The sequence below is a fragment of the Centroberyx affinis genome, unplaced genomic scaffold (genome assembly GCF_046629955.1).
Source record: "Centroberyx affinis isolate AG114_WGS23_722 - 3 ecotype Tasmania unplaced genomic scaffold, CSIRO-AGI_Caff_v1 ptg001025l_1, whole genome shotgun sequence".
In the NCBI taxonomy this organism is placed as follows: Eukaryota; Metazoa; Chordata; class Actinopteri; order Beryciformes; family Berycidae; genus Centroberyx; species Centroberyx affinis.
Genome location: NW_027279585.1, coordinates 111,298 through 130,224, shown reverse-complemented (window position 1 = coordinate 130,224; position 18,927 = coordinate 111,298). Strand labels below are relative to the sequence as shown.

The 18,927-nt window shown below is 44.3% G+C and overlaps 2 protein-coding genes across 3 annotated transcripts; one reads left to right on the top strand and one right to left on the bottom strand.

Annotated features, from left to right (window-relative positions):
• The first annotated feature begins 160 nt into the window (after window positions 1-160).
• rpl11 (ribosomal protein L11) lies at window positions 161-4,391 on the top strand. 2 transcript variants are annotated; one of them, XM_071522734.1, is made up of 6 exons: window positions 161-240; window positions 1,046-1,196; window positions 2,055-2,161; window positions 2,762-2,893; window positions 3,715-3,825; window positions 4,306-4,391. In XM_071522734.1, the coding sequence occupies exons 1-6, from the start codon at window positions 235-237 to the stop codon at window positions 4,333-4,335; spliced, it is 537 nt and encodes a 178-aa protein (XP_071378835.1). In that variant the 5' UTR covers window positions 161-234; the 3' UTR covers window positions 4,336-4,391. The 2 variants fall into 2 exon arrangements, with proteins under 2 accessions (XP_071378835.1, XP_071378836.1); XM_071522735.1 differs by lacking the exon at window positions 161-240 and adding an exon at window positions 875-895.
• Window positions 4,392-7,338: 2,947 nt separating this feature from the next.
• klhl43 (kelch-like family member 43) lies at window positions 7,339-13,287 on the bottom strand. The gene is made up of 6 exons (XM_071522763.1): window positions 12,968-13,287; window positions 12,291-12,439; window positions 11,318-11,664; window positions 9,192-9,491; window positions 8,881-9,056; window positions 7,339-8,712 (listed from the first exon to the last, which is right to left on the bottom strand). Exons 1-6 carry the CDS (start codon window positions 13,285-13,287, stop codon window positions 7,914-7,916), a joined length of 2,091 nt encoding a protein of 696 aa, XP_071378864.1. The 3' UTR covers window positions 7,339-7,913.
• Between the last annotated feature and the right edge of the window lie 5,640 nt (window positions 13,288-18,927).

The following is an 18,927-nucleotide window of genomic DNA, read 5'->3' as shown; positions in this document are numbered from 1 at the left end:
AACGATAGTAAACATTATGTAACATTAGTTATTTGTTTATAATATAATATAATATAATATAATATAATATAATATAATATAATATAATATAATATAATATAATATAAACTGTTTGTGCGTAAAGCGGAACCCGTAAGTGTTGCTCTGCGATGTTCCCTCGAGCCTGTTTGCAGTGAACACTCTCCTATAAATACCTCGCGCCGGAAATGTAACGTCCTCTTCTAGTGATCAAACATGGCGGTGAGTACGAAGCCCGATCATATGACGGCGGCAGTTGTGATGTTGGCATTGAAATCCATAATCATCGGAGTTATAAAATCATCCTGACCGCTATTTGATGCACAGTGGCGTTTATTTTCATGTGTCCGATGAAACTAATGTCGCATTTTGTCCATAACGTGATTGGAAATAGTTAAAATCGGAAATTGAGCCATGCTAACATGCTAGCTACCGAACAGACAGCCTCCTTCAAGTTTCCCCCAAGTTGTGGTTATATTCTGTAGGAAAAGACGTACGATTACATTGGCATAATGACACTTTAGCCATACTGTAGACGTATCTCCTGATAGTACCTGTTTCCGTGGTGTTTTAAAGTGTAAATACGTTTCGGGACTTGTCGGTAATATGTAGCAGTGGCAGCACAGGGGATATGTACGGACATGCCCGGCGACTGGCGTGCTTTGGTCTGGCAGTGTTGGGAGCTGAGATACAGAGCAGCAACTGGGACCCTGGAGCTTGTAGTGAATAATATTTCGTTAGTGTTTAGTTCAGACTTTCATCAGCTGTTTGATAGTTTTAGTGAACGTCAGTCTGGCTCGCTTGTTAGCCTGTTAGCTTAAGTTAGGCAGCCTAGTAGGAAGCTAGCTTGACAAACATGTCAGTAGCAGTTGACAAGGTATGAGATCTATTCAACTAGCTAAAGCTGCTTCTGTTTAGTTAGACAAGTTTCCCCTCTTATGTTAAACTGTACTTTTGTTTACTGTTGTTAACGTTACATCTGTGGACAGCTTTTAATCATCTTTATGTACTGCCATTTTGTCTGCAGGACCAGGGCGAAAAGAAGGAGAACCCCATGAAAGAGCTCCGCATCCGCAAGCTCTGCCTGAACATCTGTGTTGGGGAGAGTGGAGACAGACTGACCCGGGCTGCTAAGGTGCTGGAGCAGCTCACAGGACAGACCCCTGTGTTCTCCAAGGGTGGGTGTCTCCTATAATGTGTGACATGTCGTGTGTTCAGGTGCTGGTGGGAAGGTCCGACATCCGGGTCTTCCAAGTTGGCTGCTAATCGGCGTTGCATTCATGTGCTGTTTTGTTGGAAAATCAAACCTGGAAGACAAACTATAAACATGGACTTCCGGCACTTCAACAGTCCGTTTCAGTAAACGCCTTCAAGCAAATGTTAGTTATGATGTTTAGTCGGGCCATCTACAATTGTGTAAGAAAAGTGAATCTATATTACTGTTTTCTTACTGATGACTGACATAAAACTTAGATTTTCTGCCATGTTGTGACGGTTAAAGGTCACCATTGCGACATAACTGGGGAAACCCGGGTAGAACTCAGGTTCCGACTTAAGCGTCCGACTTCATGTGAAATTTCAAAGTAGAAAATAGTAGCTAGGAGGCAGGGCCTGAACTCTGGAAGCAATAATTAACGGACATCATCTGTGATTTGATGCTTCCTTAGTGTACTGCAGGTATAAGATTTGAAGCCTTGACAGTACAGCGGTCTCAGAAACCTCATGCCTGTTTGGGTGCCTGGGCGCTTTGAAATCAAATCAAGCATAGGGTGGACTGGTCAAGGTGGTTTGACATGCTGGTTAACATTTTCTGTGTGTTAGGCTATTCAAAACATCTGATGTTTCCAGTGGTTTCTGCCTGTTTTTGCACATCTGAAGAACAGGCAAAAGGGGAAAATGGACAGTTCTTACACTCAAGTCTGTTACCTTTATCTTGTGGGGCGGCAGATTGGCCTAACCGCCCCCCGCTGCTGAAGTATCCTTGAGCAAGACAACTGAACTGAACCTGTGGCAACTTTCTTTCTTCTCCCCTGCAGCCCGCTACACTGTGCGATCCTTTGGCATCCGTAGGAATGAAAAGATTGCTGTCCACTGCACCGTCCGTGGAGCGAAGGCAGAGGAGATCCTGGAGAAGGGACTCAAGGTCAGGAAGCCATGTTGACCTGAAGTGCCGTCTGTTTAAAATTCCTTTTTGCTGAGTAGTCTGTGAAGCATAGTCAAGTTTATTTATGCAGCCACTTTTTTATTATCACAAGTATATATCAGTTTAAATATCATATTGTATACGTCATGATGTGTTTCGGCCATTGTAGCTCAATGGGCAGACCATAAAACTGTAAATGTTAGGTGTTCTCTTTTCACTGGGGCCTGCCCATGCTAGCAACCACTTGACCTCTTCCTGAATAAACAGGGTAGTTATGTTTTTGTTTATTTTTACATATCAGTGCCACAGTGGCTGTTGGTTACTGGGTATAAAGTACAGGCAATCAATGTACATGAAACACTCAAGCTGATTTTGGCCTGCAGCTTAAGCACTTTCTTTTTTTATTGAACATCTTAACTTTATGTGGCCCTTGAGTATCAGATCAATTGAGCAAAATTCAAAGCAAACGTGATGTGATAGTTTGCAGTAATTGAGGTGGGACATGGTGATAACAGCAGCATGTTGGACTGGAAATTGACTAGAATATGAAACAGTTTTGCTTCTTTGAAGTGACTCCGCTCTTCATCCTCCTGTCTCCAGGTGCGTGAGTACGAGTTGAGGAAGAACAACTTCTCTGATACCGGGAACTTCGGCTTCGGCATCCAGGAGCACATCGATCTGGGCATCAAGTACGACCCCAGCATCGGCATCTACGGACTGGACTTCTACGTGGTGAGTGGCCCCAGATATCTTTGGTCAGACTAGTTAGATGGAGGTGTGATTTTGTGTGATGGGTTGTTGAAATTGGTGTGAATTCAGTCAGGTGTAGCCAGTGAACTGGTTTCATTATATCATGTGAAATGAACTGACAATAATAGGGATAGATCTGAGCTGTGTGGATAATTGGTGTTAATATAATGGAGCAGATACCAGAATTCTCTTCCTTTGTTTGAATTTGAGCTTCATACTGTCCAAAGTTTTCCCACTGCAATTTGAGGCTTCCGGTGGTTTTGGAATAGTTTAAGTACTTCCAGGTTTTATAGTTGCAGTGAAATGTGGTTTAGTATTTCTCAGGTTAAACAAAATGTGTTGTCTCAACATAAGTTGTACCAGTTAACAGGTCTGAGTGTTCGAAAGGCAGGGCTTGTATTTTTTTTCCCCAGGATGTTGGGAGTTTTTTTTTTTTAAAGCCTTTAATCAAAACTTGTCAGGCACAAATCACATTTTTGCTTTGTAATTTTCAAGGTTTGTTTTGTGTTTTGAGTGTTGAAACTCAAAACTCAAAAGCTGATTAATAGGTGTTGTAGAAGATGGTTGAATTTGTTTATTAGACAAAAAATTCAATTGTACGGCTTGAGTGAGGTTGGACCCATTTTGGCCCAGTTTACAGTACATTTGCTAAGCTAAGGATAAGCTTAAATCACATCAGATCTAAAAAAAAAAAAATGCTGATGGTTTTGGAGTATTTTCATATAATGGAGAAGCATTTGGTCAAAGAATGAGGTGAAAGTTTTTGTTGTTTTCTGACCCGCTCTCTGCCTCTGTCTGGTCAGGTCCTTGGCAGACCCGGCTTCAGCATCGCTGACAAGAAGCGGAAAAGAGGCCGCATCGGTTACAAGCACCGCATCCGCAAGGAGGAGTCTATGCGCTGGTTCCAGCAGAAAGTGAGTATCATGTTGAACACTGTCAGACTCTGAATGGGGTCAAAACCTCAGGGCTAGATGCTTGTAGGCTGTCGCTGATGTGAGATCATGAAAAGTGATATATTGGCAGATTTAGCGACTCCTTTGTAGAAATTGGAAACTAAATAATTGGCTGTGATAAAACTGGAGTATTACAATGAGTCGATTTCATGTTTGCTTGTTCTAAGCGAAACAAATTATATTGTAGTATCTGATTTGAAACATTAGATCATGATAGGGTCACAAATGGAACTAATCAACTTATCAATTTGAAGTTCAGTATTAGATTTGCATTAGTGTGTGTTGGGTCTGGCCAATACTGCAGCATTCCACTGCTCCATCCAGAGCTGAAATGTTACTTGCAGAATAAGATTTTGAAAGCAGGAAAAAGTCCTTTTAATTTGTCTGCGAAAATACTGTTGAGCACAATCTCACTTCTCTCCCTTTCTCTTCTCTCTTTAGTACGATGGCATCATCCTCCCCGGCAAGTAAAGGACCACCTTTTTGACGTTGTTTGTAACAAACTAATAAAATGGAAAAAAGGCCAATCTTGTTCTGTGTGGTTACTGGGATAAAGTCCTGTGCTGTGGTTCACATTTTTCCACTGGTGGCATTTTAGTGGTTTCCAGCTGTTGGTGGTTAAAGTGCAGGCAGCTTGTACAGCTGCTGTGAGTTGTGTGAGTTGATACTAGATCTTCCACCTTGAACCACACGGGGGCAGCAGTAGCCATTGAGGTGTTTTGTGAGGTTGGTTTTTGCCATGTGGATTTTGAAGTGTAGCTGGTGAGGTCGGTGCTATTTTGAGGCCTTGGCTGACACTGAATCATCTCACATTTAAAGACCCAGTGAGTAGACGAGTATATACATGTGAGGGGATGTCTCCATACCATAATTGGAAGACTCGTTTCAGCTGTGACAGTTTACTCTGAAATATATCCTAATGAACCATGCCAGTATTGTATTATTGCAGTATTGTATTATAATATACATGAGTGTGTAGAAAGAAATTACTGTTATGTCTCAGTATTAAAGTAACCAATGTAAAGAGATAAAAGTTCAGATTGTCAGATACTACACCCGCACATCCCACACTAGAGGAAACTAGGGCTGCAACTAACGATTATTTTCATTGTCGATTAATCTGTCGATTATTTTCTCAAGCGATTAGTTGTTTGGTCTATAAAATGTCAGAAAATGTTGAAAAATGTCGATCAGTGTTTCCCAAAGCCCAAGATGACGTCCTCAAATGTCTTGTTTTGTCCACAACCCAAAGATATTCAGTTTACTGTCATAGAGGAGTAAAGAAACCAGAAAATATTCACATTTAAGAAGCTGGAATGAGAGAATTTTGACTTATTTTTCTTAAAATTACTCAAACCGATTAATCGATTATCAAAATAGTTGGCGATTAATGTAATAGTTGACAACTAATCGATTAATTGTTGCAGCTCTAGAGGAAACCTGGTAAACTGGCAGGAAGACGAGGCTCGGGCAGTGAGGACACGGTCGATATGGAAACGTGAAAGCGGGCTTAAAGTGAGGGGAAACTCACTGTGAAGTTTCTTTATCAGTTTCTTGTTTGCAGCCAAGCTCAGTGATGCACTAAATAAAAAAGGAAGAAAACTACAAACTTAAATTGGTAATCATCATGAGGCTAGCTAACACACACAAAGGAAGTCTTCTTTAAAAGACCCTATTTTCTTACAAATTTCCTGAAGAATGGTAATGTTTACTCAATTTATCAATTTCAATCAGATTTAAAACAAACAAATTTTGGTTGGTTTATTGTATTGAGGGAAGGGATTGCCTGATATTTGTGTTTCTATTTTGTCAAGTAGCCTCTGTATTCATAAAGCAAATGTAATTTCTCAGCTGTCCATGTAATTATTAGGACAGGAAAGGCTGAACAATTATAACTGGACTTATTATTCACGCATGAATTTATGGTGGTGCCTGGTGTTAAATTCGAGCCACGTCTCTATCCCATCAACCACAGATCTCCCCAAAAATCGTGTTGCTGTCACTGCATGTACAGCAAGTGTAATAAACGACACCTTTGGTCCTCGTCTCACATACCTGTGCTGCGTTTTTCAGCCATGTTGAGAAGGTCAAAGGTCAAACTCGAGTATGAGAATTTTGTGGAAATTCGTTTTTCAGATATCTCCGATAGCACCTGAATGCAGCGCTGGTCTCTTATTGTTCTGTGTCAGGTGGCCTACAACTCCCAGCAGCACACCCTGAACATATAAAAAGGAAATAAAGGCAGAGAGAATGAGCTTTGTTTTGATCAGATTGGCTTTATTCAGTGAAACCCTCGGGCTTTGCTGTCAGACACACAAACACCTGCAGCCACCGCTCTTCATCTAGCAGCAGGAAGGAGACAAATACAGAGGGATTCAGCCAATCAAGTGAGCCGGATTAACCTCATTGTATCATAATTTAATGACTTGAGACCCGAGTCCACATTGTTAATCGTTTCCTCTCAGTATGATCCACAACCCTTAGCAGTTTGTCTTTCCACCTACTGGAGTTTCACCGGTTCTTCAGTTGGTTGGAAATCAGTTTCTTTAAAAATTAGAGGACGAGGACGGCAAGATGATGAAACACAAACACAGGTGAGTAGGTAAGGCTTTCTTTCTCTTTTTTCTCTTTTCCCTTCATTTTTCAGATTTTTCTGTATTTTTCAGATTTTATGTCAGATTTTTTTTTTTTTTTTTTTTAAACCAAAAATGATTGTGCGAATAATTTTATTTTATTCTCGGTCATCTTTTGGCCAAACTTGCCTGCGTTGTTGATTTCACACCGCCATCCTCTCTTCTTCACCCGTCCCTTCTTTCTGCTCCATTGCACTTAAAAAACATGTTTAAACACTACATCAATAACTTTTTTTGTATATTAATTTTGTCACAGTTGAGCTACACTACTTCTGACAAACATATTATACAGTACATAAATAATACGATAAACACAGGTATGTTCATTGCGGACCTGTTTCTATCCTCATGAGAAATGTTTCAAGTTTGTTGATGAAGTATGGTGTTATTGCAGTATTTTGCCAAAAACACTAAATGGCTCAATTCCTAAAGGCCACACACACTCCTGTCATTCACAACACACTCCATACACACTTTCAGACACACACACAGTCACACACTTGTTGTCCCAGTCACACACCATCCGCTCTACCTAGATACATCTTTGTACACGTACTGCTCATGGATTCACAGTCGTCTTGACGCTCTCCAGCCTGCTTCTACCCAAATCACCAAATATACAGCAGTTTGACCTATGGTATCCTAACAAAGCTAGTTCCCGTCTCCCTCATCCCTCCTCATCCTCCGCTCTTCTCTCCACCTCCACCTGCTCAGCTCTCCATTTCATCCCTCCTCCACCTGTTTTCCCGCCACTTCCCATCACTCCGGACCCTCCTGAGACCATGTAGGACGCTGCAGGCTCTCTTTTCTGTTTGCACGACCGGATCCTGACACAACTTGGATATGGCAAAATGTGGCACTTGCCATCGACTAAGACAGTTTAGATTTCATCATTATAATGGAGAACAAAAAATCTATTTGGAAGCAATATAAACAAATCACAATAGGGGGGCATTCAGGACCAAAGCTCTGTCTGAGCTGATAATTTGCTGCCAAACATCCAATAATTTATCACAGTGACACAATAATAATATCATCAGTCATTGCTCCACTTTGTCCTCAGAACACCTATCTTGTTAATGTATGTATATGGAGAAGTATAGGATGTATGTGATGTGTGTATTATGTATATTTGATGTAGGATGGTATATGATGGCATGTAAAGCCCTTTGAGACTTGACTGTGATAAAGGGCTTAAACTAGACTAGACTAGAATAACTGAAGTTAAGTCTTATTTATAGGCATGTTTGGGTGTTTTGGTGGTCGGATAAATAATATTAGATGCAGGGACTTTGCCATAGTTTTAGGGTTTAGTGAACTGATGCTCCTGCGCAAACAGAAAACAGAGCAGATGGTCCAGATGTTCTCATCAGGTTACCATCTCTCCTCACTTCTAGTCTCTCTCCATCTCTCTCTCTAGGCGGTGATGATCTGCAGCGGAGCCACACTGCTCTCTCTGCTCCTGTTCTTCCCGGGCTGTTGCTGCTCTTCGTGGGCCGGGGTGTTGCGGTGCTGCTGGCGGCGCGGCGCGTGGCGCGGCGGCAGGGTCAGGGCGCAGCAGGACACTCCCACCGTGGGCTCGGGCAGATCCTCCGCCGCCGACCAGCTGTCTGTGGCGGGGTCGTACCTCTGCACGGCCGCCTTGTAGCGCTTCTCCGCCTCGTTCCAGCCTCCCAGCAGGTAGAGCTTCTCGGCCAGCGGCGACAGGCCGGCGGTGCTCACGCCGAGGGGGAGCGAGGCCGCGCGGCTCCACGCCCCGCTCTCCGGCGAGAACACCTCCACGGAGAGCACGTCCACGCGCTCGCCGCCCGGTCCCAGCTGGCTGCCTCCCACCACGTACACCTTCCCTCCCAGGGTGGCGGAGCAGTGCCAGCCGCGGGGCGTCTCCAGCGGGGCCTTCTCCGTCCAGGAGTCGGACTCGATGTTGTAGCGCGCCACCGAGCGGGAGTAGGCGCAGTTGATGTAGCCGCCGCTCACCAGGATGTCTCCGGAGGGCAGGGTGGCGCTGGAGTGGCAGCAGCGGGGAACCTCCATGGGCGCGCGCATCTGCCAGGTGTTGGAGGAGGGCAGGTAGCTCTCGGTGGTGGCCAGCAGGCCCTCCACGTTACGGCCGCCGATGGCGAACAGGCGGCCGCCGGCGGCTGCCAGGGAGAAGTGGGTGCGGCGCTGGCGCATGCTGGCCAGGTGCAGCCAGGTGTTGAAGCGAGGATCATATCTGATGGAGGCAGGGCACAGAGAGGAGAATTATGAGTTTGTGTCTGATCATACAATGTTTCTGTGGATCTGTGAGCTGGAGTTGTAACTTATGAGGCAGTATCATGATATTTCAAAAAGACTTGACAAAGACTGTTATGGCCGTTTTATCCCTGTGGCCTGGATCTACCTGCTGAGGGTGCTGACAGCGTGCTTGGCCTGGTTGCGGGCGTCGTTCTGGTCCTCTCCTCCTGCCACGTACAGGAAGCCGTCCATCACAGCCACACACTGGTTGAAGCTCTTAGCAGGCAGCTGGGACAGGTGGCGCCAGGTGGCTCCTCCCTCACGAGGGTCTCTCCACAGCACCTGGGGACAGGGGTCAAAGGTCACTGAGCAGATGCTTTTGCCTTCTCTTCAGGTTCATGTTCAATTACACTCTCTCTTCTTCTATCTCTCTCTCTCTCACACACACACACACACACACACACACACACCGCTCACCTCTCGGCTCAGGGCGCGCTCGGTGATGGAGGGGCGGCCGCCGACGGTGAGCAGGGTCTGCTGCCCGCCGCGGACCTGCGTGCGGCGGGACTGCAGGGTGTTCTGCTGGTAGGGCAGCAGGTGGTAGTTCATGGCGTCCACCAGCAGGCGGTGACACTGAGGGTCCAGCATCATGCGGGCGACCGGCTGGATCTGGCTTACCAGCTCGCTGGCGGGGATGGTCTCGAAGCGCACGTGGGACAGCAGCTCCGCGGCGTGAACCTGGCGAGTCGGGTCGAAGTCCAGCCACTTCATGGTCAGCTGTGGAGGGAAATGGTTTAAATGAATGAGAGTAAACACAAAATGCAACAGAGCCAGTCTCACAGATACGGATTAAACGAAAAATCCACCCTCAGATCCTCTTACAGTGTTAGATATCATCAACCTATGAAGTTCAGTGCATTCCTGGAGTTATTTTGTGATCAAGTGTTGTAATTTACTATTTTGCTGTACCCTCTTTCCCTCAACCTGCCTTGTCTACTTCTTCAGTTAGTGATTTCCTACATTTCCCAAAATGACCCTGGCGCCCCTTACTCATATTGCAATATGTCTACTGGCTGCATTGCATTCTGGTCTGTTGAGTTAGTGGAGAAAATCCTGTCTTTGCCGCTTCTGTGATGGATTTCTCCCTGTATGATTGTTGAATGTGTGGCTCTCGAAATGAAGTCTGACACCGCAACCCGTTCTCATTCCTGACTCGTTGCCAAAACCTGACGTTTAGGCTACCGTTGATGTTTTAGATCGCACTGTAGCTGCACTGGAAATATCTCAACATGACGTCACATCGTCTATGTTTGGCCAGCCATCCACAGGAATAATAAAAATTCACCACCAAACAACAAAACGGGCCCAGAAATATAAGTTACTTTGTCAACAGCTTTTGCTTTTTTGACAATGTTAAAATATTTTAGGATGGATTTTTCCTTTAAGTTTGTTTAGCTTAAAGAGGCATTTCACCAAAATTGACATTTAAGGCAATTATTAAACTTCTGGAATTGTGAAAAAATTGTTTTACATCTACGGCAACATGACTGTCCATAAGATTATCTTTCAACTATGTCAGGCGATGTAATTTGATGGTATCATAGGATTGTCAAAACTCATATGACAGTAAGAAAAAAGAGAAAACGTTTACTTTTGTAGAGTAACAACCTAAAAGTCAATATTAGACGAACACGTTCAGATCTCCATCAAATCTCCTGTTGGTAAAGACTTGGCACAGGAGTTGTCTGTGGAACCATTTAGAAAACAGTTGGTGAACTGGTGGTTCACTCAAAAGGAAGCGATAAAAAAACCTTGACTAGGCTGAATGAAATTGACTGAGTTATACTTAGTCTCACATTTGGTCCCGTTTATAAATACAACCTTCGCTGTTTCCCTCTCCGCCAGCCGCTCGGCTATTTGGGTCTGTGATGGTGCTGCATATTAATAAACGAGCTATCTTGCATACAGTGAGTTATATTGGGGGTTTCTGTTCACAGTAGACCTGCAGGTGACTGGCTTGGGTTCACGGATCTGTGTTATACTCCGAACAGCTGGTCTGGGGTCTGTTTTTAGGTCTGGCTGAAAATAGCGGTGGGTGCGGGACATAGGGCAGCCTCCTAGAAGACCCGGCATTTCTGCTCAGTTAGGATATGAGAACTGATTGAGACTGTATCAGTTTCTAAGACAAGTGGAAGTAGAGGAGGGTTCATACTGCTGAGCTGAATAAAATCAAAAGTGAGCTGAATTCAGTTTTCACTAATTCTGGATCCTAACTGCTTACATCTTATCATAAAGAATTTGAGTAGGTCCAGATTAAAATTCACTTTCAAGCCAATTCGAAACGTCAATTCATGAGTCTTCAGTCCTATCAATTTCTTTACAGTTTCAATAGCTATAAGAACTTTTTTTCACGGCAAAACCTTTCAAGTTGAAGAAAAATTTGAGGAAAATCTATTATCCCCTTGGAAGAATCTGACATGGATTCAGGAGAAGTGAAGAAAAATAACAAAAATTCAAAATGTCGGCCTATCTCCCTTTAACCCAATTTCTAAGGCAAACCCTCCAACCGTTGACCGTTGAAGTTGACCTTTGACCTCTCTCACCTGGAAGGCGGTGACCTCGGAGGGCAGCATCAGCCCGTCGTCCTGCAGGAAGGCGGAGATCTGCTCCAGGGTCAGCTGGGTGAACAGCGGCGTCTCCGAGAACTGCACGAAGTTGTCCAGGACGAAGCGGCGGGCGGCGTCGCGCACCGGCAGCAGGCCGTAGGCGGCGGCGATGTTCCAGACGTAGACGCAGGTCTGGACGTTGAGCTCGGCCAGCAGGAAGTCCATGCACATCTTGAGCAGCTGGGGGATCTGCAGGGTGGCGGCGGCCGAGACGGTGCAGCCGATGGTGTAGAGGGACATGTGGACGCGGCCCAGGTAGGCAAAGGTGATGACGTTGGCCAAACCTGAGAGAGAGGGAGGGAGGGAGAGAGGGAGGGAGGGAGAGAGGGAGGGAGGGAGGGAGGGAGGGAGGGGGGGCGTTCAACTTGACTGGACTCAAAGACAAAACAAGGTCTGGCCAAGGGAGATATTTAGGCTTACATGGTCTCAGGCACACCACCAGAGACTCTGCCTACTCTGCCATGGATGGATGGATGGATGGATGGATGGATGGATGGATGGATGGATGGAATACCCTCCTCTAGATATGACTAAAAGACTGAAGGCTGGTCTCTAACAACCCTGGACACTCTCATTCTCCCTTGATATTTTTAACAGGTTTAGTGGTATTTTTTAAAGATTTCTCCATTGAGTGAATGTTTGGCCTGTGTGAAGTTAAATTTGTTTTCTTCTACGCTGGTCTGCACAAAGAACATTTCCATTCATGGACAATAAAACAACTTCTATTCTATGAGAAGATTGATGGAAAAGTTGATTCACGGATGGATTGGTGGATGGATAGATGCAGTGATTGACTGAAGAATGGACAGACGATTTGAAGGAAAAACAGGTGAGGAACATTATGAATCTACAATTTCTATTGCACTGTTGACTTAATATTGATTTAAATGGTTGATCAATAAAGGCCTACCCAGCGGGGAGAGGGAGGGCAGCTCCAGGCGCTTCATCCCGGGGTCCTTGGCCAGGATCTCCCTGAAGTACTGGCTGACGGAGGAGATGACCAGCTTGTGGACGTCGAAGGCCTTGGTCTTACAGGCCAGCTCCAGGTCAGTCAGGAACCTGAGGAGGAGAGGAGGAGAGGAGGAGAGAAGAGACCAGACAAGTGGAGAGGAGGGGAAGAGAGGAAAGGAAAAGAGAAATCAAATAGTTCAATAATACTGTACAGGACTTGGCTGTAATGCACTATGATGGAATGATGGATGGCATGATACTATATGATATGATATGATGATATTATACAATATATGATATGATACAATATGATACAATACCATACGATATGAGAAATATATGAAAAATCAAATAATTCCTTCCATAATACTATACAGGAATTGGCTATAATGCACTCTGATGGATGACATGATACAATATGATATGATACAATATATGTTAAGCTATGATAAATTAAATGATATGATACAGTACAATATGATACATTGTAACAGAATACAATGTGATATGACATATACGATATGATCCAATACAAACTGATACGATATGATGCGATACGATATGATGCGATACGATTTGATGCGATACAATAAGACTCATGACAGAACATTACGATGCGACGCAGCAGGCCCCTACCTCTCCTGCCGCATCTTGCTGAGCTCCTCCAGCAGGGCGTTCCCGTGCAGCGGGCGGGTCAGCTCGCTGCCCAGGCCCAGGCCGCGCTCCCCGGGCTTGATGACGGGCGGCGGCAGCGGCAGGTTGAGGCTGTTCAGCTGAACGATGTCCAGCGCCGCCATCTGCTCGATCTTCTTCGCCCCGCTCTCCACCACCACCACGCCGTCGCCGCGGCTCTCCACCTTCAGCGGGGCGGGGACCGGGACGGGCTCCGCGTCGACCTGAGCGATGGTTTCCACGGCGACCTTCTTCTGACGCGGGGCCTTCTTCTTGGGGGCCATAGCGTTTGGTTGTTTTGTTTCTTTCTTAGGTTTCAGTTAATTTCAGTAAGCGGGTTTCTGGGTACAGTGGGTCTCTTCTGAGTTTGATTACCTGACAGACAAGGACACTGGCTCACTTGCTAACAATCCAACTGATCAACAAAATGACAAAATTGTCTGTTTCCTGACAATGAGATAAGCACTGACTTCCTTTCACTGACAGAAGAAAAAAAACACAAACACTCTGCTGCTCTCTCTCTCTCTCTCTTGCTGAGACACTGAGGCAAGAACAGACAGGCAGACAGAAAGAGTGATTAGCTGGGTGACGCAGCTGTGTATTCTCTTCCTCTTGACAGAAAGAATAGGAGAAGGGACAGATTTACAGATGTTCACTGGTGTGTGAAGCTGCTCGGGGATTTGCTTGGTGGTTCAGTTTCAGCGCAGCACAGCACCTGAAAAGAAAAGAGAAGGAGGGGAAAGCTGTAATTATCCTCTGCAAAGAGTAAACACAAGCTGCTCAAACCCTTTAGTTGTTGTTTAGGGCCTGAAGTACATGTGTGTAAATGCACTTTCTGCACATGTTCCCTCTACTAGCCGCCCCCATCAAAGGCCTGGTTTTCCTGTTTAACACACTGTTAAATAGAAATGGGGCTATTTGGTAAAACAAATAAAGCACGATCAAGATCTCTTAGGTCCACTGGTCCCACGCGCTAAATCAAAATCAAAAGAAAAAGAAAAAAATTTAACTTTTGCTGTAGCTGCCCCGAATTTATGGAAGCACTTTTCTCAAGACTGTTCGAAACAGAAAATCTTTGTATTCTTTTATTGTCACTGGAGCCACACCAAGCTTATTGACTGATGCACATTACTCAAATCCTTCAACACACAACACACTGACTGAGTGACTGCCAACACTTATTCTACATGCCGACTCCTCCGTCCAACTGAATCCAACTGATCTCTCTCTCTCTCTCTATAATTGGAGGGAGGGGGTTATGTTGTGTGAATGACAGGTGCGAGTGTCCTTTGCGAGGGCTTCCAGGGTCGGGTTTGTGGTCTACAGCAGCTCCACACACACACATGTGGGCTGGCGGCCATATTCATCGCTGCACGGACACACTGTGTATTTCAGCCACAGAGCAACTGGGGAATCTTACTCACGCCCGCAATGAGCCGCGCTCAGCAAACTGCAGCAGATCACCGCTGTGAGGAACTGTGACAGAAAGCCTATGGATCACTCTGGACTGCTGAAATGCAGAGGAGTATCTGAAATAAGCAAATAGGACACTTTCTCTTTCGTAGGAGCAATACCCACAATGCACCTCTCTCCAAAAACTGGGGGGACAGTACAGGGCAACAAAACTGCCAAACATCTTCAGCTTTATCAAAATGATATTTTCATGTTTTGATGGTGAGAATGCTTCATCTATGAATTTGAACTACTCTACTACTGTTGTTTGTGAAAGTGCTTTGGGAAACTATAAAGCAACTACAACTATTGTCAATGCACCTTTAATCAAGGTAATTAACCTTCTCGATGTGGTTTTCCCAGGAAGCTCTGCGGTGTGAAAGTAATTATGTAATTGTTTGGAAAGATGGGCTTTCTGCAGACATTCCCGCGACAAACAGCAGTACAAAAGCATGACAGCACGTCAGTTGTCAGGCAAATGCTCACTTCTGTGCAAGGCTTAAAACACCCGGCGCAAAATTCACTCACAGAGGCACAAGCTCACTCCTGTCCGCTTCTAAAAATACAGCAGGGGGCAAAGCAAAGTGAGCAGAGCAGCACAGCAGAACTCCTGCTGCTTAGATTACTGCCCTCCTCCCAAAACCTTTTCTTTTTCTGGATTAAGACCCACACACATTACTAACTCATCTGCAATTAGATTCTGCTGATTCTCTGTTCTCTGCCTCCATTTTGCTCTTTATCATTTCGTTAACAAACACTGAGGCAGAAGCTGTGTCTTTTCTCTTCTCCAGACAGAAAACAGTTCAGCTGCAAGAATCATCACGGATAGTTTCAATCATTACTTTCATTCAGTGAGTTTCATTACTGTAACATGTATTAAACAATAGGCTTTGTGTGAGTAACGTTTAGAGCAAAAGGAGGAAAGGTTACAGCTGGAATAAATTCCTGTCGGTAGCCAAACTAGTGGAGCCAGAGAGAGAGATCCAGAAGCTCCGGCCTGCAGCAGCACGTGTGTTGTGATCATCTGGGTCGAGACGCTGGCAGCGGATCTACTCAGGTCTATTTCTGTCCTACAGGATGTTTGGATTAGTTGTTTTCAAACTAATCTGGTGGCCATACGGATTTTTATCTAACCAAACTGACCCTGGTTAGAGGCTCTGCCACGCTGCCTCCCCCGAAAATATTATAGTTTATCAAAAAACTAAAAGCATTTCAGTCTAAAGTATTTTATTCGACCTTGGATTGCAGGGGCTTGGGAAGGTTTTGGGCCACAACACATAGCCTAGTAGATAACTTTTTGATATAAATAGAATAAAATAGAATAATTTAAGGACTCAAGTCAAATTTCCCCATAGTCCTTTGTGTCTTAAACTATTCATTAAAAATCACTGATTCAGAAACATGCCATTCTGTGGGGACTGCTGCCTCATCCAGGAGCCTGTTGGGTATTTGGGTCACCAGACAGACGTTTGACCTGAGAGCGTCACCTGTGACCTTTTGGAACTGGGTTACATTTCCAAAATGTCCAATATTTTGCCTCAGGGTTTAAGTTTTTCATGTGATAGTCTAGTTTAGTTCGTAATCAGGGGTGTAATTCGGTCATAGTAAGTTGGAGAGCTGACAAAGCATTGAATCAGGTGGTGAAGGTCTGTTGTTTAGAGAGGAGATGCGATGCTGTTGTTATATTTGTTCCCAGTATGGTGGATGACGGAGCAGCTGTGCCTCCATTAACCTTGGTCGCAGATATTTCTGAAGGCGGAGCTGTGCGAAGATTATTTTCATGTCATTGAATCACTAGGTTACCAAATGTTTTGTTTGTTTGACGCATCCCCAAGGCCCTCATTTACACTTCATACACATTTGTTGGGTATTATAAGAGAAACTCTATGGAATCTGTGCTTATCTAGACGAAAAGAAACATTGCTTCTAGTTGAATTAACTTCTGTACACTCCTCATCAGTATGAACAGCATTACAAGTCTGTAGGACTTTGTAGCTTCTACCTGAGTTGTTTTGCATTGCAGGATGACTCAAATATGTTTTGGTCATCATCTCTCTGGCCTCAAGCTTTCGGCTAAGCGCCATTTGATCCAGATATTGAAATATCACTCTCCCACGTGTTTTTCTGACTACGTTGGTCACTCACCGCAAGAAACTCTGGGCGGCTGATAAATAACACAGTCCTATTGATCTAAAGCTTTGGGGAGGGGCCGCAGCCTGTTGAATCATCACTATTCCTCCCCTTCTCAGTGAGTTAGTGATGTAACATGGTTGTAAATTGCCTCCGCCATTGGGACATTGCTGTTTCAACCGTTTTAAGGGGGATTGCAACATCGCCGGTAGCCTATACTCTGTCATACGGTCTCAAACTGACTCTCCCAGCGCGAGCCCCTCCTCTTCATATGACACCCACAGCAGCTGCCGCTCTGGCCATGTGTGGAGCAGGCTCCTTCACAAGCCACAGCACCCATAGGAGCTATTTAAAAAGACCCAAGTTCAGAGATAGCGCGAATGAGGAGGGGGGGTGGGGGGGTGTCAGAAAAGGGAGGGGCGGAGAGAGAGAGAGAGAGAGAGAGAGAGAGAGGGAGAGAATCCAATATGCCTGTGGATGTTTGTGATAATGACACACTGTAGTTGTAGTTGGGTTGTTGTTTGCCATTAGTCTACTTTTCACAACTCATTGCTGGCATTTGCATTGGATATCATTTTGGTTTTCAAGTGTTACTGTTGATTGTCTGCACTAACTCAGTTTTATGAAGTGATATGCAAATAATGTGTAGTAGTAGTTGTAGTAGTAGCAGAAGTAGTAGTAGCATTATTCGCATTGCTTTTAGTTTTTTTTTTTCAAATGGCCCTGGATGAGACTACCAAAGAGGAAGGAAATTTTAGTTGAGGATAAAAATAGCAAAAGATGAGGAAGTGAACAGGCCTGACAAGACTCTGGTGGTATGAAATGAGTCTTGGTGGGAGAAAGTAAAAAAAAAAAGGTTAAAGTTAAAAAAATCAGGAATAGAAAGATATTTCACTGGTTAAATGACAAACTTTGTACCCGCATTAAAAGCCATTTGAATGGGATTTTTGGGCCTTAGATCATGTAAACTTCCAATTCAAGCAAAGGAATGAAAAAAACACAAAAATTGCAGCTGTGGGTTTTTTTTCATGACAGAAGCGATATGAAAACCGTCAACTGAAAGGTCAGAATATGTAAAGCTGCAGCTTGATTTAGTCTAACTGAATGGAGCCTTGCACTGTGCAGACTGACTGTTCTTCACTTGTTAGTTGATTTCTGTTCCTGCCTTGGATAAGGACAGTGAACTTGCCACCACAAATCTTGATTTAATAAGTAAACTTCAATAATTCGCCACATGCTCAGAAATTGTCTGCCTGCTCGGGACAAAAAACAGGAAAAGACATTTAGGGAGACATATTCTTATGCCACTTATATAATATCCATAATTCTATACAGTACTGGACAGAGGAAAGTCAGAAAAAAAGGGCAGAATTGAGGCAAAGAGATGAGAAAATAATAAATAATATGGATCTTAGTCAAATGTAATAAAAGGGAAACTGGCAGATAGCTCGGGCCTGAAATTCCCAAAAGCATTTTAACAGCACTGAGCGAGTCTTTATTCCATCGTCCCGACGCACCGCAGAACGAAGGTGAACTTTGACCTTTGATGCCTTACAGAGAGCTGGCCCAGGTTAGGAATCAAAACAAACTGGGAGCCAGGAACAATGATCACCTCCAGCTGCTGTTTACCACCAGTTGATCCAGCTTCACACCAGACAGGAGACTGCTGGTATGTGGCAGCTGGCACACACACACACACACACACACACGCTTACATACACAAACACTTGTACATACACAGAAACATACAAGTATACTCGTGCGATGCATATACAGGTTCACACATAGAGGCAAATGCACAAAGATTGACACATAGTAACCCTAACTGTCACACACACACACACACACACACACACACACACACACACACACACACACACACACACCCTGCGTCCTTCCCCACCAAATCCATCCCTCTGTGCCAGTAGCAGAATTCCTTTGCCTATCTCCAGAGGATATTTATAGGTGCTGAGACACACAGTGTGAATGTGTGTGTGTGTGTGTGTGTGTGTGTGTGTGTGTTTAAAGCTAAGAGCTGGAATGAGAGAGACTGACACCCCCTGCAGTAGGGATGGGACAATATATACTGTATATCGAAATTCAATACAGTATATCCCAATGCAAAAAAGTGACAATACGTATTGTGGGGCAGAAAAATGAATCGTGACATCAGCTCTATTTTATTCTGCTGCTCTCTCTTCACAAGCTCTCCGTCTAAATTCTATTATTCGCACTTTGTAATAACATTTTTAAATTGTTGTTTATATTCTGTCAAGTCACTGCCATCACTAGAAAGATTTAAACATAATTCTGCTCAGTCAGACTTTGTTGTCAGTTGGTTG

What these genes read in the sequence shown, in the direction of transcription:
- rpl11 (XM_071522735.1), top strand. Translation starts at nt 875, where the DNA reads ATGTCAGTAGCAGTTGACAAG. An exon ending in GACCCCTGTGTTCTCCAAGG is followed by an intron (nt 1,197 to 2,054) that starts GTGGGTGTCTCC and finishes TCTCCCCTGCAG; the next exon opens with CCCGCTACACTGTGCGATCC. An exon ending in ACGGACTGGACTTCTACGTG is followed by an intron (nt 2,894 to 3,714) that starts GTGAGTGGCCCC and finishes CTGTCTGGTCAG; the next exon opens with GTCCTTGGCAGACCCGGCTT.
- klhl43 (XM_071522763.1), bottom strand. Translation starts at nt 13,287, where the DNA reads ATGGCCCCCAAGAAGAAGGCCCCGCGTCAGAAGAAGGTCGCCGTGGAA. An exon ending in AGCAAGATGCGGCAGGAGAG is followed by an intron (nt 12,440 to 12,967) that starts GTAGGGGCCTGC and finishes TCTCCTCCTCAG; the next exon opens with GTTCCTGACTGACCTGGAGC. An exon ending in CCGAGGTCACCGCCTTCCAG is followed by an intron (nt 9,492 to 11,317) that starts GTGAGAGAGGTC and finishes TTCCCTCCACAG; the next exon opens with CTGACCATGAAGTGGCTGGA.